We start from the raw sequence: 22,333 nt of genomic DNA, 5'->3' as shown, positions 1-22,333 counted from the left end.
AGCCTGGCTCCAGAGCAGAGGGAATCCAGCCCTTGGAGCATCTCCATGTTTTTTTCTGGTCTCACTCCAGCAGGTTCATGTCCTTCCTTCATCTGCAACCTGGGCTAGTGGAAGGTGTCCCTGCCCATGGCAGGAGGTGGAACGAGATGAGCTTTGAGGTCCCTTCCAACCCAAACCATTCCATGATTCTCTGCTCCCTGTTTCCTGCAGAGCTGCCTGGTCTTGGATTGTTTGGAGGAATGATGGTTCCCCTCCCTGTGTGAGATACCCTTGATAGACTCAAGAAGGGCAAAGGGATATTCCTGGTGTATTTTTATGGACATTCCTTGTGGCTCTCCAGCACAGGGAATTGCGTGCAGTGGATGAATCCAGTCCCATGGCTGCTCCATGTGAATACACATTTCAGACCTTGTGGGAGAGTCCCCAGGGGGGATTTGCTCCCAAATATACAGACAGAGGGATCGTGTCCTCTCTCCTGCTCCAGCTGGGGCTTTTCTCCAGCATCAACTACCACAGAGCTCCAGCATGGAGAGAGGAGAAGGAGAGAGGAGCAGTGGAGCCTGCTGGAATCCTCAGGATTGGTTGGTCTGTATGAGGCATCACCGGGAACAAGATTTACATCTCAACAGGTTTTTCAAGGCAAAACCCTTCGATGTTTTAAAAGACTGAAAACCAAAACCACTTTTCCTCGTGCCTCCCACCTTCCCACAGAGCCTCCGTGGTGATTAATTGAAAACTCAGAGCCAGGAAGATGTAAAATCACCTTTCTTCCCTCCCTGTTCCAGTGTTCTGTTCTACTCCAGTCCCTCAGAGCGGGGCCGAGCGGATCAGGTGGATTGTTTCACTCCTGGCTGCGGAGGAATAAAACATGGAGGGCCCAGTCAATAATATCGATTAGTGCAGGGTGACTTGGTGTAACAAGAATCACAGCCCTGCCTTAATTCCAGCCTGCATTTCCTCCTTTCATGCCTCAGCAGCTCGTGCTCGGATGAATCCTCCAATAAGTCTGTAAAGACACAGAGACCCCGCTGGAAATTGCAGGATCTGACATTAACAGGGGAAATGAATAATTTTCTTTTCCTTGAACTCACACCTCTTGTTTATTTTTTTTCTTTTTTAAAGCTGTCACATCGTGTGAGTTCAATTCAGGAAATTCCTGGCTTTTTTTTTTTTTTTTTTAAGGAGCTTCCTCTTTCTAAATACAGTCAGTAAAGCTGAATTAACTCTGCCTTCAGCTGCTCTGTGCTTCCTGATTTCCTTGTGTTGGTGGAGGATTTACCAGGAGGCTTCCACATCCCAGCACTGCGCTGGAGGAGCTGAGTCAGCTGTGGAAATGCTGTGACTGCAGATATCCCGAGTTTCCCTGGATTTCTCGCTCCACAGGGAGCTCAGTAGCAAACCTCACCAAGACAGCATCTTAAATCCACTGCTGGGTTGGGAATTCTTGTAGAAAACATTCCTGGGATGGGAATTCCTGTAAGAAACGCTCCTGACCTGGAGGGACCTTTTGGGATATGGAGGAGCTGGTGCTGTGACCTGCTCAGCCCTTGGGTTTTGCTGTGAGGTTGCTACAGGAGGGGCAAATAAATCAAATAAATCCAAGTCATCAAAGAGCTTATTTTTTTGCAGTTAATGTCCTAAGGCAGATAAACTTCCCTTTGGAAAGAAGGTTGGAGGCACTTTCTTCCCCTCACACCCTTTCCAGTTTGGAGACTTTCTTCTTGTTTCAAGGCAGACACACGTCAGGGTCAAAAACTTCCATAACCTGCTGGTGGAGCTTTGATTTTCAAGGACTTTGTCATTTCCCTGCACCTCTAAAGCTGCCCAAATAATGTGATGAGCTCCTGTATTTATTATTATCAATCCCTGAGGAAGAGTTCACATGAAGAACAGGAAGGGCTTCGTAATCTTTGGGATATACAGATTTTGCCCGAGTTCATTTTTTGGGGTTCTTCGAGATTTTTTTGCCCAAACCCCACAGTTGATGGGGTTGTTTGTGGGAGGGTGGCAGCACATGATGATGATCCCCCTGCAGAGCTGCCTCCAGCCCTGGGAACAACATTCTTGAAGGATGTGGAGCTGCTAGAGAGACTCCAGAGGAGGCCCCGGAGCTGCTCCCAGGGCTGGAGCCCCTCTGCTCTGGAGCCAGGCTGGGAGAGCTGGGAATGTTCCCCTGGAGAAGAGAAGGCTCCAGAAAGAGCTGAGAGCCCCTTGCAGGGCCTAAAGGGGTTCCAGGAGAGCTGGAGAGGGACTTGGGACAAGGCCTGGAGGGACAGGACACAGGGAATGGCTTCAGACTGGGTTTGACTGGATATTGGGAAGGAATTGCTGTCTGGGAGAGTGGGGAGGGGCTGGAATGGATTTCCCAGAGAAGCTGTGGCTGCCCCTGGATCCCTGGAAGAGTCCAAGACCAGGATGGACAGGGCTTGGAGCAACCTGGGCTAGTGGAAAGTGTCCCTGCCCATGACAGGGAGATGGAACTGGATGATCTTTCAGGTCCCTTCCCACCCAAACCATTCCATGGTGAAGCATCTGGCCCGTTGTCCTAAAAATGTTTTCTTCTGCAATGGTTTTACAAGTGGATTTTGTTGCTCTCAGGACATTCAAAAGTTTCAGGAAGCTGGTATTTCCCTCCCCACCCTCTTTTCTCTTTCAATATCCAAATTTAACATCCTTTGAGAGCTGCCCCTGGAAGTACCTTTGGTTTGACTACAGTGATACACAGGTTGATGTTTTCCTGCCACTCCAGATCCTCCTCTGTGGGGCTGTGGTGCACAAATAACGTTGTCTTGAGTTGTGTTTCTCTGCAAAGGAGCTGCCAAACTCACAAATGGGTTTTTCCTATAGCTGGGACCCTGTTTGTACCCAGGTGGAACTCGGGGAATTGTGTCTCCTGCTTGGGAATCCCAAATTCAGCGCAGGAAATGAACCCTGAGAGACCTGGAAATGTTAAATATTATTAATGAGTTAAAATGCCAGGTCACTGGCAATCAAAACCAAGCATCTTCCAGGTGGAATTGTGGAATCCTCAGATGTGCAGGACCTGGAAGCAGCAACATTCAGGGAAGTGCTGCTCTTCAAGCCCTGTGGGCTTCAAAACACATCTGAGCCACATGGACCAGACATTGGGGGTTTTATTGCACAAGATGCAGGACCTGGACTTCGTGGTCTTCCTGCAGTACTTCCACTAATTTTGGGAAGTAGAAATAATGTCTAAAAACATCTCAACCCCACCTGTATTGTCCCCACTGCTTCAGCAGTGCTTGCTGTGAGCAAGAGGGGGGTACAGGGAGCGTGTCTTCACGTTAATTACTGATCTTTCATCAGGAAAGAAGCCTCTAATTCATGTTTAATTATCACTTGCTAAGCGTTTAATTATCACTTGCTATCTAAAAACCACGGGCTGCTGAGATCTGTTAGCCAACTTTGTTTGATGTTATTTTCCAGGAGGACCGGATGATAACTTAATTGAAGGTGGCGGATCCAAGTTTGTCTGCAAACCAGGAGCCAGGAACATCACCGTCATCTTTCATCCCCTCCTCAGGTAAAATTCAGGTTTTCCACATGCTCCTACAGGTGCAAATCATTAGAATTAAGTAGGATTAACGTTCTGGAATTAACCTTCTCCGCGGGGATGGTGCCGCTTCTGAGCCGCGTCCCGGAGCAGCGACCTCGCTCTGGAGTTGTTGGTGTGCAGATGTTAAAAAAAATCATCATTAATTCAGCTCCTTGGCGATGTTTTTAAACCTTTTTTGAAGTGAACTCTGATGCCAGGTGGGATTCCCTGCCTGGCTGAGCCCGTTTCACTTCCCAGTGTCGTTTATTACCGACGAGGTAGAATTTATTTGCGACCCGCCACGAGTTGTTTGTCTCTCCCTGGCCTTTGTGCTTCTTAAAAAAACTCAGAGGGTGCTCTGATGAACTGCAAGGCGAGTTCAGGCTTTGATAAAACAAGTGTGATCTGGCAAATCAATGCCTGATCCCAGGTGATTCCCAAAATCCTCACAGCTGGAACCTTAAACAGAGCAGGTCTTTAATGAGCCTTTTCTCACCGCATCGTTCTCCCCTGGTTGCTTGAGTTTTGCTCTTTTTTTTTGCTTTGCAGTCAAACAGTCCCTGGGGTTGGTTTTGTTGGAATTAATTGTTGGAATTAAACACTACAGTGTTTGCCTCGGTTCGTGTTGATCTCCCACCTCTGCTTTTCCCTGCCAGGGTTTTCCTTCATCATCAGGGATGTCCTTTCCCACTCAGTACCAGCAGCTTTAGAGCATTTCCCCTCCTTGGCTCTGCTTTTATTACTCGCTGTCACGAGCCACTGAACAAACAGGGGATTGTCTCCCATAATAAAATAGCAATAAAAAATAATTCAGTCTTATCCCCCAGAGGAAGGAACGTCCGACTAACCTCGGTTCTCAGCCCTCAAAAAGATGTTTTTTAGTGTTATTTGTGACTTCTCAGCACTTAAAAAGTACAGGTGGAGAATCCATAAACTCCTCCAGATCTAGATTTCTGATTTCACCACACCAAATATTGGAATAATCTTGATAAAAGCACTAAAATTGGGTATGGGCTTTAAGGTCTTTCCTTGGAAAAAGGGTTGTGTCCGTGGTACCCTCTATTTATTGCTGGCTGTCCATAAACGAAATGGAGAATTCCCCAAGCGAATTTCATTTCAACCTCTGTCTCTTCCCAACTAAAGAAACGCCCTAAAAATGAAATTTGCTGCAGTATAATTTATAGTTTTCAGCCATTTTATTGTGGAAAAAGTTGGGCGACGGTTGAGATGCTCTTCAATTGATATTTCTTCAATTTCTCAATTTTTTTAAATGAATTTACAGGTGCCTTTCAAGCACAGAGGGGGGTGATGCTCTTAGTTTTATTGATGACATATTTCCCATTGATTTAGATTCTTTCCCTTTGCCTTCCCGCTTCATTTCCCCCCCCTTTTTTTCTCCTCAAACCTGAGTGCTCTGCTTTAAAATAACACCTCTCACAAACACTTCACTCTTCATTACCAAGCCTGCAAGATGGGCAGGAGGAATACTTTGCCTCCTAAAAAAATAATTGCAGCATCCTCACTTCCTTGCGCCGGGTTTTCCATCAGCAGCCACAGGGAGGAGAAGGAAAACAGGCTGTGACCCAGCCTGGCCTTTTCCCCCTGCAGGGTGGGGGGGATTTGGGGTTGGGGTGAGGGCTGTGGGAACTGTTTTAATGTGATTTTACCAATTTTAAGCACTGACACAGTGAGTGCTGAGTCCTTGTTGTCTTAGATTTGATTTTGGCTCCTCAGCTTTGGCTCCTCAGCTTTGGCTCCTCAACTCTGTCTAAAATATTTTGATGGTGCAGTAATTCCCAGCACTTGGAATATTAGAATCCTCGTCCTACCTGTGCATCCCTTGTTGGTTAAATCTTTGCTTGGCCCTTTTCTGAATGTTCCTGTCTGAATTCCCAACTCCTCCTGGAGGGAATTCCTGCAAAGGTGTGAAGTTTTCACTTGTTTTATTTGCCATTTGCTGCTGGGGTCGTCTTTCATCCCTGTCCCCTGTACCTGCTTCAGATGAGTCTGCTTTGAATTCAAAATGATCAATATTTTATTCAGAAGTGGGGGGTTTTTTTTCCTTATTTTGACCAAGTTCCCATAAATCTGTTGCCATGTAGACTGATTTTTCTTAGGGAGCTCAGTGCTCCTGGAAGTACTGAGCAAACTGGATTTCTGGGAAACCAGGCCCCCAGTGGGATGATTTAAAGCCTGGCTTTTAAAAGACAATTCAGCCCCAAAATGTGCAGAGTTGTAACCAGAACATTCATATCCATCAGTCTGAGTTTCCCTCTCTTGTCCTCCTGATATGAGAAGTGTCACTGTCCATCACGTCAGAGGGGCACAAGCACAGGGGGTAAATTTGCTGCTTAAAAAGCCTTTTTTTGATCCTTTTTTTTTTTTATTTACAAGCTCAGCTCCAGATCCTTTTGAAAACACAAGTTCAACAGGATTTTGGGGCGGAGGGGGCTGTAAATTCACGCCCTTATCCCCCCATGACCAATGTTTGTTTAAAGAAATTAGAATTTACAACCATGGGGAGCGTAAAGGGAAATACTCACAAATGGTTTTCAAAGCTTCCCTTCCCTTGGTATTCACTTAGAGCAGCAAACCGGAGGTGGGAAGTGACTTTTTGGGATGTGGGTCCCCTGATTTCCACCAGGACAACTGAGACCCACCAAGGCCCAGATTAATTACCAGGATTTAATGACGCTCCACACACATAAGAAACAGAAACGAGGAGTGAATTTCTGAAAGACAAGGGGGAGGTGATTCCTGGGAATTAGATTTTCCTAACTGCACCTAATGGAAAATTCCAAATTGGAGCAGGATACGTGTCTGATTTCCCTTAATTACTTTTCGTGGGAGGTGGTGAAGTATAAAAGTTACCAAAATTGGAGTCCAGTTCATCCTTCGCTGTTAACTGGCATTTCCTTGGCTTGGGAAAGCACTGGTGTTGCTGGTTCGAGGAATAACATCTCCTACTGGAGGAAGGAATCCTGCAGAACCAAATCCTGGAATCTGGAGCAGCCTGAGCGATGTCTGGTGTGACATTTGTTTGGTGGGGATTTTTTTTTTTCCTTCCCTCTCTCTCTCTCTCTCTCTTTCTGTTTTATCGTTAATGTTTATTTGTTTCAGCTGGCATTTGAAAGGCACTTGGCTCCTGAGGGTAATAATCCTTTTACATATGCTTTATAGAGTGTGTTTATTACCAGACAATTGAAGAACAGATGTCTGCAGTCTTGGGAGGGGGGATGGAGGGCGATGGGAACTCAGCGGAACGTGGTTTGGATGTTGGATATCGAGGCCGCCAGGGCTTCCATTTATTACCATCAACCACACCTCATTAAGATCAAACAGCAATTAAAAGGGCTTGGAGGATGATTTGGAAAAATCTGGGCGAGATTGTGACCTTGGGAAGGAGGATGGAGGAGCTGAATTGGCTCGGCAGCCTCTCCCTCTCCACGGGGCTGTTTTTGGGGGAATCTCCCTTTTGGCGATGTCCAAATCACCGCAGTGGATTTCAGAGCCTGGAGAGCAAGGGGAAAACAAAGAGTTGGTGTGTTGGGGTAGGGGAGGGAAAAAAAAAAAAAAGAAAAGAAAAAAGGAAAAGCCAAATCCCTGCTTTGCCTCTGCTGGTGTTGCTTGGGATGCAAAGTTTAACGCTCCAGTTTGCTGCTGCTTGGATTTTGGATTGATGGCAGTTGGAGGGAAAAGACAAGGTAATAATTTGACATTTTAATTTAAAATGGAATGCTTTTATCCATTGCTACGGGTCTCCTTTATTGAAAGCAGGAGGCTTTTCATTTTGCAATTGCCTGTTTCTTCCAGTTGTGTTAATTCCAAAAAAAAAAAAAGAGTGATTGCTCTTTTAATAAATATAATCAATTATTTGGGGACTAATCAAGGAGGAAGGTGACTGACTTTTGCTGCCTGTTGAGATGTCACCAACTGGTGGCAATCAGCTCTGAGCTGCTGAAGGTCCAGTTGCAGATTCCAGGGATTCCCTGTCCTTGGGAAGGAGTTGGCCAACGTGCAGAACACGTGCACACACCCAGGTGCACAAATATTGGCAGTTTTATGGGAATAATTCTATTTATTTCGGGTTGTGTCGAGATGAAAGGTGCTGTGGGTAGAATCTAAACCCTCTGCTGCTTTTGGAAATCTTGGGGAGGGAAGAGCAAAGTTCGGACATCAAAGTCTTGGAGCATCAGCTGCTGCTGCAGCTGAGCAGGTTCCAAAACCTCATGACTCTTAATTGATATAAAACTCTGTGTTTAACCTCACTAAAAACCCCTTTTATAAGTATATCTGTACAGCTAGAATAATAAACAGCTAATTTTATTTTAACTACAATATCTTGTAGTTGCACACCACAGAATTAATATTTCACCATATGGGGAGTGTGTTACTTGGGAAGCAAAAGGAGTGGCAAAATTAGTTTGTGAGTTACATTTTAGACTGTGTTAAATGGCACCAAATAGGTTAAGAAAAATATGTGGTATTTTATCAGTCTAAGGGTTCCACATTATTACTGAAGGAGGTGGAAAATGTCAAAGCCTCCTACGGCACAAATAGTGCTAAATAATGAGAGCTGATGCCTTCAGCTTTTTGAATCAAACCCAAAATACTTGATTTTAGAGAAATCAATAAAACTGACTCAAGCCGGGAGAGGGAACTTGTAATATTGACTGCTGCAAGTTTGAGTTTGAGTAATGAGCAGAGGGTCAGGGGTTCAGGAAAAGAAAATATCTGACGTGCTGGTTTTGTGCACAGGAAACGTCGTTTGCAAACTTTTAAATGCAGTGACTCCTTAAAAATAGAAGCCTCCAGATTTTGTGAAGTCTTACATTCAGACTTATCTTTAAAGGGTGGGGGGGAAAATATCACTTAGTTAATCCAAATCTGGCTCCTGCAAGGTAGGGTTGGTCCTCCCTTGGAAAGGAGGCTCCAGGGTAGGGAGATGGTGCCTCTCTGCTGGTTCTGTGATGTGCTGGGACAGGTGAGGGCCAGATCAGGAGATCATGGAATTCTTGAATCCTTTAGGTTGGGAAAGACCTTCAAGGTCTTTGAGCCCACCCTGTGCCCAATGCCCACCTTGTCCCCCAGCCCAGAGCATTGAGTGCCACGGCCAGGCCTTCCTTGGACACCTCCAGGGGTGGGGACTCCAAAGCTCCCTGGGCAGCCCCTGCCAAGGCCTGAACACCCTTTCCATGAAGAAATTCCTCCTGATGTCCAACCTGAACCTCCCCTGGCACAGCTTGAGGCCATTCCCTCTCCTCCTGTCCCTTGTTCCCTGGGAGCAGAGCCCGACCTCCCCCCGGCTCCCCCCTCCTGTCAGGGGGTTGCAGAGCCAGAAGGTCCCCCCTGAGCCTCCTTTTCTCCAGGTTGAGCCCCCTCAGCTCCCTCAGGAGTTCTCCAGACCTTTCCCAGCTCCCTTCCCTTCCCTGCACACGCTCCAGCCCCTCCATGCCTTGTGAGGAGCCCAAAACTGCCCCCAGGACATGAGGTGAGGCCTCCCCAGGTCCCAGCACAGAGGGATCTCAAATCCTAATTCTTGTCACCTGATGCTTCCTATTATTACAGAATCCCAGAATGGTTTGGGCTGGAAGGGACCTTAAAGATCATCCCTTTCCAACCCCCTGCCATGGGCAGGGACACCTTCCAGTAGCAGAACCTTCCTCTGGAAACTCCCACCTTTATTTTGGCCACGTTACTCCTCCTCCCTGAGCATGGCAGCTGCTCCACTCAACTTTCCATCCTTTCCATCCACTCGCCGCCGTTTTCCCTTCAACTGACCCGAACCCGGAATCTCAAGGGAGCAATTCCACACCCACCTACGGAATTCTTTCCCCCCCCCCCCCGTGGTTTAATGAGTGTTTTTAGGAGGCATTTGGTTGACAGGTGCCTCGTGCTGTCACCTGCAGGGATGGATGTTCTTGGCAGGGATGGATGTTCCTCGCGGGCGAATCCCGACCCTTTTCTCCCTGACAGGCCCCTCGCGGAGCCGCCGCTGAATTCTAAAGACACGTTTTCATCAGAGCCTTGTTGTTGTGACACTGCCAAGGAAAAGGTTTTTCCTTGTGAGTGAGGCCACTGCAGAAGTAGGAGAAGGGATGGGGAGCAGCTTCACGTTTCGTGCTTTTTTTTTTTTTCTTTCCCCCTCCCTCCCCACCCCGATGCTTTATGAGAGCTGACAGTCCTCCCGCGTGCGTCTGATTAGAGATGACAGTTTATAAAAACCTTAATGTGGGACTGTTCATTTTCCATGACAGGAAATAAAGTGATCCCCTTCTCCCCCCACCCCCCACCCCCCCGAGTCACCGCCACCACCTCCCACACAAACAAAATCTCTTACATGCCAAAAAAAAAACCCCACCCCACCTCCTCCTCCTCCTCGTCATCTTAATCTGCGATGCATTGATTTTATATTGTCTGTCAGGGAACGCGCTTCAGCAGATCAGTCAGGTTGGGAGTTTTCAAACATGCTTCATCCGAAGGGGAAAATCAACAGCCTGTCAGAAATTTCACATGTCTGCAGCTCCTCCTTCCCTCTGGATGAAACACGAGCCGAAGGAACAGAGGAATTTTGACATTTGCAAGAGCTCGGGCTGAGTAGCTGGAAACGGTGTTAATGCGATTCCATGAATTACTTCTAACCTGGATCGTGTTCATTGAGCCAACAAAGTAGTGTGGGCTCGTTCCTTCCTGGAATTACAGAATCACAGAATGGTTTGGGTTGAACAGGACCTTTCCATGGGCAGGGACACCTTCCACTAGCCCAGGTTGCTCCAAGCTGGCCTTGGACACTTCCAGGGATGAGGCAGCCGCAGCTTCTCTGGGAAACCTGTTGAGCTGCTCAAGTTTAATTCCAGCGTTTTCCTCCTGTTCTCATGGAGGAGGATCAAGGTTCCCTATATTGCTGAACACTGGTGTTGTTCTTATTTTGTTTATTTGTCCTTATTAAGAAGGATTTATGATGCCACTGGAGTTTTCAGGGATTGATTTATCCCTTGAACGCTCCATCACACGGCCTGAGCCGTGTCTTGGGATAGTTCGGTCGGAAGGGACCTAAAACAATCCCATTGTCCTCCTACCTGGCTAATTCAGGACTGACCACGGGGCCAGAGGAGGGTTTGGCAAAGCTGGCAGGGAAGAGTGGATCCATTTATTCCATTTAACCATCCTGAATACAAAGGTCTGAGTCAGAAGCCCGAATTACACACAGAGATCCACATTTAATCCCACAATCATTAAGGTTGGAAAAGCCCCCTTAGATCATCGAGTCCAACCATTCCCCCAGCACTGCCAAGGCCACCACAAACCATGTCCCCAAGTGCCACAATGGGTTATCAGACACCATAAATCCCCTCAATCACAAGGTGAGATCCTGGAGCTGGTGCCTTTCTAGTGGGGAATGAACTTCCATGGCACCTAAAACTTGCTTTGATACCCTCGCCTTTCCTTTCAAATATAGCAAATATTACTCTGCTGTTGCTAAAAAAAAAAGGAAAAATCTGTAAAGAATTCACAGAGCAGAACCAGAAAAGCATCTTTCACTTTCATGGTGAAAAAACCCCCACCCAAACCCTGACAAATTCTAAATTTGTGATCTGTCTGTGGAACCCGCACAGAAAATACTCCGCTGAGGGTTTTCCCTGAATAGAGGAAATCCAAGGATGAATTTTGTGATTTAAATCCATACTATGGTGTCATTACCCTAAAAAGTTTCATCCAGTGCCTGTGGTTGCTTTTATCAAGCTTTGTGAGTTTTTGATTGAAGGCAGGAGAGCTGGTGCTCGATGAGAACAAAAAAAAAGGTGATTCCTGGTTTTGGGATTTGCTGGTAAAAGCAAAGATCTAAAACCCAAAACTGAGAGGACCTTTTTGGACCCCACACCTCACCTCATCACAGGAGCATGAGGATGAAAGGAAAGAGTTTAATTTTTTTTTTATCATTAGTGTATTTTACATCAATTCATGCTGTTTATCCAAAGGGTTTTCTGGGAACAAATTTTTCTGGAGCTCCCTCGGTGTTGGACTCCTCCTGTTGGATCTCCTGGCTTCATGTTTGAGCTGGATAATCCTCCCTGGGTTTTTGCAAAGCTGTTTAAAACCTTGTGGACAGTTTAAAACGTTGGAATTGGGGGAAACTGTGGCTTTTAACCTCAGAGCACAGAGGGAAATTCCAGTCTCCTCCAGGGAGACTGAAAGGGGAAGGGAAAAAAAAAGAAAAAGGAGATTTTCAAAGTATTTAATTTTCATTTATGACAATCTGAAATATTTGTTTCAGCTTTTTAATTACCCTCTTTTCAGTTGCCTGAGCTGAGCTAAAAATAATGGGTTTAAAGCTGCATTTTTCCATTCTGCTGAATTCATGGATGTTACAGTGGAAGACCCTTATTTATTCCTATTTTATAGACCAGGTTATTTGGTTCAACCACATCTGATGTGTCTCTACAACCATTTCCAGGAGTGTTTTTTTTTGCTGCCCCAAAGGCACGTGGCAAAATTAAAGTCCTGGAACCACCGTGGGAGATGTGAGCCTGTGGAAAAACCCTGGTTTTGGGTCACACAAAAGAACTTTTTGGTGGGATATTCCTGGGGAATTTAATTTTAAATCCTGCTGACTTTTAGAGATTGGCAGAATGGCCACAGATAAACTTTGAAGGAAATAAAGTAGCCTTTAATTTGGTTATTTTGGGTGCCAGGCATCTCGAGTAACAGACAGATGAGCAGGAATTGTGGGATACCACCCAGAAGCATTTCCATAGCTCCTTTCCTCTGGTAACTTCCAAGCTTTTCCAAGTCATAATTCACGAACACCTAAGCTTGAAATTGCTCTGGATGTGGAAATCCTGGGGATGGAGCTCTTGTGGGTGAAGTGTTGAGTTCAACGGTCATAAATTCTGTGCAGACTTGGAACAGATGGAAAACTGAAGGTTATAAATTCCCACTGTTATTAATCAAGTCCCATTTTTTCCATTTTATTGTAAATTTGTTTCTCCAGGTTGTGTTTTTACAAATGGATTTACTGTGAGGGTGCAACAGGTCTGGGACAGCTCCGAGTCCTGCTGGAGCCTGAGGGCTCAGCCTTTCCTTGGGTGACTTGATGTCCCAAAGACTGGATCCCTCTGCTCTGGAGCCAGGCTGGGAGAGCTGGGAATGTTCCCCTGGAGAAGAGAAGGCTCCAGGGAGAGCTGAGAGCCCCTTGCAGGGCCTAAAGGGGCTCCAAGAGAGCTGGAGAGGGACTGGGGACAAGGGATGGAGGGACAGGACACAGGGAATGGCTTCCCAGTGCCAGAGGGCAGGGATAGATGGGATATTGGGAAGGAATTGCTGGCTGGGAGAGTGGGGAGGGGCTGGAATGGATTTCCCAGAGAAGCTGTGGCTGCTCCTGGATCCCTGGAAGTGTCCAAGGCCGGGCTGGAGCAACCTGGGATAGTGGAAGGTGTTGGGGTTGGAACTGGATGATCTTTAAGTTCCCTTCCAACCCAAACCATTCTAGAGTTGTGTGAACAGCAGTAAACAGTTTTATTCCTGGAGAAAATCCGGCCAGTGACCCACCAGCTGGAATTTAATGTTTGGAATGGACCTTTAGATGAAGTTGCTGCTCATGGCAACTCGAGATTTCCAGAGCCCAGCAGAACCAGGCAAAGCCATCACCTCAGTTCCATCTCTGCCTTCAGATGGGTTGGTTTCCAGTTGTGTTTTTTGGCTGTAAAATGCTAAAACAGATGTGATAAAATAGCACAAGATCACAGCATTCCTTTCTTCCAGTCTTTGTTGTGACTTAAGAACCAATCCTTGCAGGAATACTTCCAAATGATGGAGTGGTGGTACCTGGGATGCCAAGTGATGGGATGACAGCTCAGAACACAAACCCACTTTGTTCATGGAGGTTTTATTTCAGGTTTTATTTGAGGTTTATAATCAGCCCTGGCTGATTTCTGGCAGGATGAAAAGACCAGAGAGAAGGCAGTGGAAAATGGGACGATGAGCAGGTTCTTTTGTGGCTTTAATGGTGGCTCTTGGCAAGCTCATTATCTCTGCAGTGACAGTGTGAGAGTGTTTTCAAAGCTAAAAGAGAAATAATTAAAGCTTTAGACACTCCATAAGGTGAAATAATATTGCTAAATAAGTGCAGACCTCTCAAGAATTGTCTGTTCCTTGGTTTTAGGATATCCCCAAGTTGATAATTTTTAGCCCTGAGCCAGGAATTCCTTCAGGGGACAGGAGATGTAATTGTTCCTCATACAAAGAAAAACTGGAGACCTTCGAGAAACAACACTAAAGACAACAAGGAGGGAGAAAATATGGGGAAGTGTCAGATTTGGTTCTCCAAAACTCTCCAAACTGCAGTTTGTCCCTCTTTGAGAAAACAAGTCATCCCTCTTGATGCACACAGTGTAATTGATTTGAGTGGGAATGGGCCTTGAGTTCACTCTGAAAATCAGGCTGGACCTGCATCACAGTCATTCACCCAAACTGAAAGCAAATGGTCGTTAAAAATTCATAGAAGTGGATTAATTGCTTGGAATCTCTACTTTGCTAGTTCCTGTCTTAACTTTAATACCAATCTAACGTTGGTATTTTACTCCCTCTCCTTTGCCTGACTCCTAAATTATTGTTTCATCCCCTTCCCAGGCAGAATTATTCCAAGTTCTTCATGGAACGAGGTATTTGGGAGTAAAACAGAATCATGGGATGGTTTGGGTTGGAAGGGAGCTTAAAGATCATCCAGTTCCAACCCCCTGACACTTTCCACTATCCCAGGTTGCTCCAAGCCCCTTCCTGGCCTTGGACACTTCCAGGCATGGGCCATCCACAATTTTTCCATGTTTTTTGCTTCCCATTCATCCAGATCAGTCTCTCCTCTGTGTAAAAGGTGCAAAACTTTACACTTGTACCATCTGCTGGTAGAAAAGTTCACCCAACCTCTGCTCAGGTGCCTTTTCCCCCCCGAGTCCCCACCGCTGGCACATGTCACAGGTTTGCTTCACCCATTCCAGCCACCCAAAATCCCCTTTTCCACTGTCTGACAGGAGAAGATCTGCCATCTGCATCCCTCGGGAGCCTCCTAGAGAAAATTTTGGCACCTCTTCCCTATTAAAACCAAACAGGAGTTGTCAGGGGTGGAGAACCATTGTTGGAGCGAACAGAACGGGTGCTTATTACGAGTTTTAGCTACGCCCAGGTCAGTAGTTAAGTGGTTTTTTTCTGGTTAGTTGGATGAAAGGCAGTAATGGGTTTAATTGCTGGTTGTCATTTGTAAGGGAGTCGATGAAGTATTAGAATTATTCAGATAATTTGTTGTAATTACCCACCATCAGGCGCTTTGCAACGTTAAAAACACAATCTCTGAGGTAACAGAGCCGGGTTCTTTGGACTGAGGGCAAGAGATTGGAGGGGACAATATCACTTTGAAACATCAGGTGAGTCAGACAGGTAAACAACCCTGAGGTTGGAAAAGCCCTCCAGGGTCATCAAGTCCAACCAACCTTTGACCAACACCACCTTGTCCCCCAGCCCAGAGCACTGAGTGCCACTGCCAGGCCTTCCTTGGGCACCTCCAGGGCTGGGGACTCCAAACCTCCCTGGGCAGCCCCTGCCAAGGCCTCACCACCCTTTCCAGGAAGGAATTTCCCCAGTATCCAACCTGACCCTCCCCTGGCACGGCTTGAGGCTGTTCCCTCTCCTCCTGTCCCTTGTTCCCTGGGAGCAGAGCCTGACCCCCCCCCTCTAACTCCCCCCTCCTGTCAGGGACTTGCAGAGCCAGAAGGTCCCCCTTGATCCCTCTCTTCTCCAGGCTGAGCCCCCCCAGCTCCCTCAGGAATTCTCCAGATCCTTCCCAGCTCCCTTCCCTTCCCTGCACACGCTCCAGCCCCTCCGTGTCTCTCTTGTCCTGAGTGTCCCAGAACTGGACACGTCATGGAAGACACAACATGTCCAGAGTCATCCAGAAATGCCAGAAAACCAGTCGAGTCAGATAGATAAACAAAATGAAGGTGGGGGGGTTTTCTTCCTTAATTCCATAAATTCTTCCTTAAACCTTCCCAAAATCTTGGCGGAACGCTCGATGTTTCTGGAGGGCTGATAAATCCAAGCTGGTTTGAAAAGTGCCTTGGGTGAAGTGTTACCCCCAAAAACCTCCTTGTGTCAATCCCCAGGGAATTACTATTCACTTTGGCTGTGCTGCAGCAGGAGAGAAAAAGCTCTTCTTTAGGCAGCGTTACCCCTCATTCCGGGGGAGAGGCGATGGTGAGAAACGGGAGACGGGAGGAGGAGGCAGAGGTTTCGATTTGCATCGACCTCCTCTCCTCACCCAAAGGAATCAACAGATGCAAATGAAGCAAAGGGGAGGCTGAACCACCAAATTTGTATTCTCGGGGCTCCCGTCCCGGCAAAGAAAAAGGGGAGGGAGAGATTAAAAAAAAAAAAAAAGTCTGATGAATAGAAGTGTGGGCTCCCCCTGACCTTTACCTGCTGTTCTAATTTTGATGTAGAGCGACCGAATTCCTGGAGATGTTTAATCGGCAAAGTCGAATTTTGATGAAGCCGCGTGTCACAGCCCCGTTGCTGCTGCGGGGATTCGTTGTAGTTCGTAGCAAAAGTCTTGATTTGTGAGGTTTAACAGCAGCGAACTGTCACCTCTCCACGTTCCTCCCATCCTTGGTGTCCCAGAGCTTTTGTGTAAGGTGGGAGCAGCGTGTGCTGCATCCCAGAAACCCCCCGTGCCCCCGGTTGATCCCACAGCAAGGGAAGGGGGAATTCTGCCCCTCTGCCCCCTCAGGGGAGATCCCACTTGGAATCCAGCCCTGGGGAACAACAGCAGGAGGACATGGAGCTGCTGGAGAGAGTCCAGTGGAGAGAGTCCAGTGGAGGCCCCGGAGCTGCTCCCAGGGCTGGATCCCTCTGCTCTGGAGCCAGGCTGGGAGAGCTGGGAATGTTCCCCTGGAGAAGAGAAGGCTCCAGGGAGAGCTGAGAGCCCCTCCCAGGGCCTGAAGGGGCTCCAGGAGAGCTGGAGAGGGACTGGGGACAAGGGATGGAGGGACAGGACACAGAGAATGGCTTCCCAGTGCCAGAGGGCAGGGATAGATGGGATACTGGGAAGGAATTCCTACTAGGAGCATGAGGAGGGGCTGGAATGGAATTCCAAGAGAAGCTGTGGCTGCCCCTGGATCCCTGGAAGTGTCCAAGGCCAGGCTGGATGGAACTTGGAGCAACCTGGGCTAGTGGAAGGTGTCCCCACCTGTGGCAGGGGGTGGAACTGGATGGTCTTTAAGGTCCCTTCCAACCAAACCATTCTATAATTCCATGATAATTATCCAGCATTGGGGCATCAAACTCCACACTCATTTCAATAAGAAATTTATTCAGGTTACAAAACATGGAATGAACGAAGAATTAAAACATCATGTATATATTATATATTCTGTATTTTTAGCCTAGGTTTTTAGCCTAGATTTTGGATTAAGAGGTATAAATTGCTTGCATTTTTTTTTTGTCTGCAGGGAAGCACATGCACACGTGTGTTCTCATTGTCATTGCAAACCCTCTAAAATCACGACCCAGAATTTCCTTTAATCCATTTAAGAAATGCTTGTTCCTCTAATCCAACGTATCTTCCCAAAAAATAAAGATGAAAATCTCTTGATGTGACAATAATGATGTTTTTCTTCCTCCGAAAAGAAGATGAAATAAAATCTTCCTCAGAATCCTTTCCAATTCCTCAAGCTCAGGTAGATCCTGTCAGAGGCTTGTCTTGCGTTCAGGTGTCCTGAATTTTAAAGGCAATTTAAAATATGTTGGTTTCCTCTCCTTTTTCATAGAAAACCCTGGGATAACAGGGACTGACAGGGTGTTTTTATAGAGTTTAATAGGCATGAATCTCTCCGTGGATGGAACCAGCCTCAGGCTCAGGGGGGTGATCGTGTCAGTCCCTCCCAGGCTCTTTCCAGGAGCTCCCTGGGTTTGGTGGCAAGTCCCAGCAGCCCCACACGAGGGGGAAAAACAAAAGAAGTCAAATTGTCAAAAGTCATTAGTGGTTGTCACTTCAGAGACCTTCACACTGGAGTTTCCCCTTTGGAATTTTGCTTCTTCAAGTAGGACAGTCAGACATTGGACAGAGGGGCTGGGGGGTAAACCCATACGTGGTTTTTTGGTTATGTCTGCAAGAAATCCATGGAATTTCAGACTTTAAAGTTCAGTTCTGTGCTCTACCTGAAGTTTTTCTACTTTACTGAGTCCTTTTACACCCAAATCCCCCCAATTCTGCTCAAGGTCCATGTCGGAGCGATGTCACAATAACTTATTAATCCCATCCCTCCAGGATTTTTGCCTCTCCAACGAAATCACTGAGCCACAAATCTGAGAGGGAGGGGGGTGTTTAACTAAATTCCTTTGACTGTAAAAAGTGGAAATTTTGGGAACCTTATTTAGGCATCTTTTTTTCCCAGATTTCTCAGCTACAAAGTGGTGCTGCTGCCCAAGGGTGTTGGAGCTGTGGTTCGTGGGGAGTTCTTCTCACAGAGCAATTTTTTTGCGCAAAGTCGCCCAGAAATAGAAAGGTTCCGCTTCAGTTTATATGCCTCGAATTCCCAAAATTTTAAAGCCTAATTATATTTAGCTGTTTTTAGGGGATTTTTTTTTTTTTTTGCCACTTCCTCGTGGCTTTTTGCTGCGCTGTTTGTGACATTTCGAAGCATATGTTTGACTTCTCCCATCTCCTGTGCCTTGTCATTTCGTTGCTCTTTTGAGGGACCGATGTGCAACTTTTGCCAAGCAGTTCTTGCACAGTAAGAAATCCAGGAAGATGCAGAACATGTAGGTATTCCCTCAGGGAAGTGAAAGAGGGAACTGTGGTGCTTCAGGTGGGCTGAGAATGAGGAACCAGCTGGTGTTGTGAGTGTAAATAAGGGTCTTTTACGTGGAGTTTTACCTTGGCGTGTGGAAAATCCCCTTTTAGGAGCAAAATATATTAAGGGGAGCAAAAAAAAAAAAAAGGCAAAACAAGAGCATGGAAGTCACCTCAAACTTGGCCTGGAGGTGCTTTTTGCAGTAAATCTTTTGACAGTTTTGAGATCCCTGTCAGCACAGAGCTGGGAGGTGGGGAAAACTCCCACTTTGTGTGACAAGCGGCCCCAACGAGAGAATTGTGTCAAAAGCCATTAACTGTTCATCATCCCGGGGCACAGCGTGGCTTTGCCTTTGTTCAGCTCCACCAGTGGTGCCCAGAGGTGGCCAAGGAGGAGGGAGAAGAAGGGAAGTTTTCCAGCTCCGGGGTCGTGTCTCTCCCATGGAGCAGCTGGAAAACTCTGCCGGCCCGGAAGGCCCGAAACGCGGTGCGTGACTCCGGCGACTCCGGTGTCACTTCGGGTTTGGGGAGAGGCTGGTTTATGGACAGGGATGAAGCCTGTGTGCTCCAGGGGGGTCTTCCAGGTCAGGAATTAGGGTTGGCTCGTGCCAGAGCAGGGATGGATGCATGGATGTGGTGCCTTCAGGCCTTGGCGTTAGCGAAGCTCCCTGGAGGTGCCGGCAGAGACGGGCAGCTGGAAAATCGCTGCCTTTCCCTCCTTCCCGTGCTTCAACTTCCATCCTTAGGGGTTTGTTTTTTTATTCCCTTTGTTCAGCAGTTTCCTGGGGAACAAACAACAGGGCAGCACACGGATACCCCTTCTTTTCACGTGTTATTGTCCCTTTTTTTTGAGGGTGTTTGTGTAGAAAATCCTCTCGCTGGCACTGAGGGCATTGTTGGGTTTTTGAAGCGCGACACGAGGATTATCAGAGTCTTTTTATTGTCCCACGAGTCACGGTGGTAACTCGGCACTGATTAATTCTGGCCTATTTTTGTGAAATCCAGAGCGGGATGAATTAAAAAGATGAAGATTTGTGGGTTAGTGGGGGGGGTGCTGAGGTTTGGTAGCGTGAGAGTAAAACCAACTTTTCCCTTTCATGGAATCACAGAATGGTTTGGGTTGGGAGGGACCTTAAAACTCATCCAGTTCCATGAACAGGGACACTTCCCGCTATCCCAGATTGCTCCAACCTGGCCTTGGACACTTCCAGGGATCCAGGGGCAGCCACAGCTTCTCTGGGGAATCCATTCCAGCCCCTCCCCACCCTACCAGCCAGGAATACCTTCCCAATATCCCATCTAACCCTGACCCCTGGCACTGGGAAGCCACTCCCTGTGTCCTCTGATGTTACCCATGTTCTTCATATTACAGGTTACAAGACACAGATCTTAAAATCTTGATTTGTAGCCTGTAAGACCTGACTGTGGATGCTTTGACAGTTTGTTTCCCCAATCTCCATAATTTTTAGTGCCAGGGAGCCTTTCCTGTTAATTCCAGGGCACATCAGCAGGTAAAACCCCATTGGCACACGTTGTTCCTTAAAAAGGTGGACAAAGTGCCAGTATAGGTCCTGAGCAAGGGCATCAGTGTCCCCCAAATTAAATATTAAAAATTAAAAATTAAATATTCCCAAATGAAATATATTAAAAAAAACACAACCTTTTTCACCCTAAGGACACAGGTGACTAAAAAAATGAACTGCTGCTTTAATTGAGGGGGTTTTAGACAACTTCTTTGCCACTGAACTCCTTCACACCTCGTTGTGTCTCCTCCTGTCTCTCAGATGAAAGTCCAGAGTGTGAAGTGAAGCCCATCTAGGCAGGAGTGCAGGTCTGGGTAGGTCTGAGCCTTAGGAAGGACTCATCAGGCTCATCCTCATCTCCAGCTCAAGGACAAAGCTCAGCTGATAACGAAACCTGCACATTTTCCTTGAGGATATTTATAACCACGGGGAGGAATTGGCTCTTGCTTTGCATGTCAAATAGGTGGGAATACGTATTCCCACAGTTAAATTCCAGCCACAGTGTGAATAGACTTGTTCACCTCCTGAATTGCATTTAAGAGAGAGCACAATCCCATCCTCTGCTCACCAAAATAAATGTCAGAAAGGACATGACCTAATTACCTCCCTTCCCCTTTTGCATCCACATCAACCCTTCCAGCTTTGGGGGTGTTGTTTAAAACCACTGATTTTTTGCCATTGATCCTGGAATTTCCATAATTTCAGGCGATGAAGTGCATTATGTGTGTTATAATTATGTGATGACATGCAAATGATGTCTCTTAGGTAAAGAATCCAAGATTTTTTAGATTGATAAACCTTAAAAAACGCCCATTTGGTTAAACTCAGCCTGTGTCAGTCCCAGGGTAACGATTTTCCTTGCTTTAATTCCCAAGTGGAACATAAATAACTTGAATACCATCTACCTAAACTTCTTAATCTTATTTTTCACTCCTTTGTTGCCTCAACGCCAAGTTGATCTTCGTGTAGCTCCAAGGGCAAAAATCAAAGGATTTTTTTGAGCCAGACTGCAAAGGGTTGGACTTCATAAACTGAAATGTTAATTGAATGCAAAAGAGCTTTGAAAAATGTGTAGGAACTTGGAGGAGGCTGGAAATTTAATGGATCTGAGAACATTTTTGTTGCCTTGAGATTGTGAGCACCTTCCACTAGACCTGGTTGCTCCAACCTGGCCTTGGACACTTCCAGGGATGGAGCAGCCACAGCTTCTTGGATTTACTGATTCACAGCTATTCCTTGGACTCCTGTAGTACCCAAGTGACCCTATTTACTCAAATTAAGGGGATAATTTGCTGTTAGAATCATCATTATAATTAATTTTATTTATGTTTTAAGCCACTGTGAGGGTGGACAGTTTTTACTCCTCTTGGCCGCATTTCACAACCGTTAATTAAAACAAGGGAGTGACTCTTCTGTTATTCTAAATCTGGATGAGTTTCATCCTCATTTTGCTCTTTTCCCCTTTTTTTGAATCTTCCATGGAAAAGCTTCCAAAGGAAGATGGGAGTGGGCAGAAGCAAAGGGTTCGAAGTTCGAGATCGAGGGTGGAAGGACGTTTGAGGAAACAGCCTCAAGTTGTGCAAAGGGAGGCTTAGATTGGATATTAGGGAAAATTTCCTCATGGAAAAGGGTTGTCAAGGTTGCCCAGGGCAGTGGTGGAGTCCTCATCCCTGCAAGGATTTAGAATTCCTGTGGATGTGGTACTTGGGGACGTGGTTTAGTGATGAACACGGGGGTGGTGCCTCGCTGATGGTTGGACTTGGTGATCTTGGAGGGCTTTTCCAACCTTGGCAATTCCATGATTCCTTGATTTTCTTAGAAAAGATGAACCTGTTAAAATCAGCTGAAATGGCAGCACCAACTCTGCTTCCCCCCCTCCCCTAATGAACTTTATAATAATTATTCCATTCCCTCACTGCCATCATCCATCAGCAGAAATCACTGGAATTTCACACCACTGCCATCTTCCCTTTCTTTTTTAAGGACTCTTCAGCTTTTCTGACAAATCAGCATCATTTCTCCAAACTTTCTATCTCTTTGCTGCCACATCACAGTGCCCAGGGCAAAAGGGACGGGGGATCAAACCTCGTTCCAGTAACAAATTCCCTTTGGGAAGGGGTTACAATTCCTCCTCTTTAATGTCACTGCTGTCCCACAGTGACCTGGTGCCGAGATGTTGTTTGGTTCCCCTCAACTCATGTTACCCCAAGCGCTGACCTGACCTTTAAAAACATGTATTAACACTTATAAATCTTATTTTCCTGTGGCACATGGTTGCAGGTGGATAGGAGGAATTGTTTCACTCATTTGTGTCATTCCCAATACTTCCCTTTCCATCCCGGAGCTCTGTCCTCCTCCCATCCACCCTCCCGTGTTTATTTTGTCTGTGCCTGCTGGTCTTTGCAGCTGAGCTTT

The 22,333-nt window shown here is 46.5% G+C and overlaps 1 protein-coding gene across 1 annotated transcript in view; it reads left to right on the top strand.

Annotated features, from left to right (window-relative positions):
- Positions 1-22,333, top strand: part of EXOC4 (exocyst complex component 4) — a 304,003-nt gene that overhangs the window by 155,623 nt on the left and 126,047 nt on the right. Inside the window, 1 exon segment of the mRNA XM_032687270.1 lies at positions 3,448-3,544. Within this exon segment, the coding sequence (XP_032543161.1) occupies positions 3,448-3,544 (97 nt within the window).

Source organism: Chiroxiphia lanceolata, chromosome 5 (genome assembly GCF_009829145.1).
Source record: "Chiroxiphia lanceolata isolate bChiLan1 chromosome 5, bChiLan1.pri, whole genome shotgun sequence".
Classification (NCBI taxonomy): domain Eukaryota; kingdom Metazoa; phylum Chordata; class Aves; order Passeriformes; family Pipridae; genus Chiroxiphia; species Chiroxiphia lanceolata.
The sequence above is the reverse complement of the archived record's forward strand: the minus strand, read 5'-3'. Positions and strand labels throughout refer to the sequence as shown.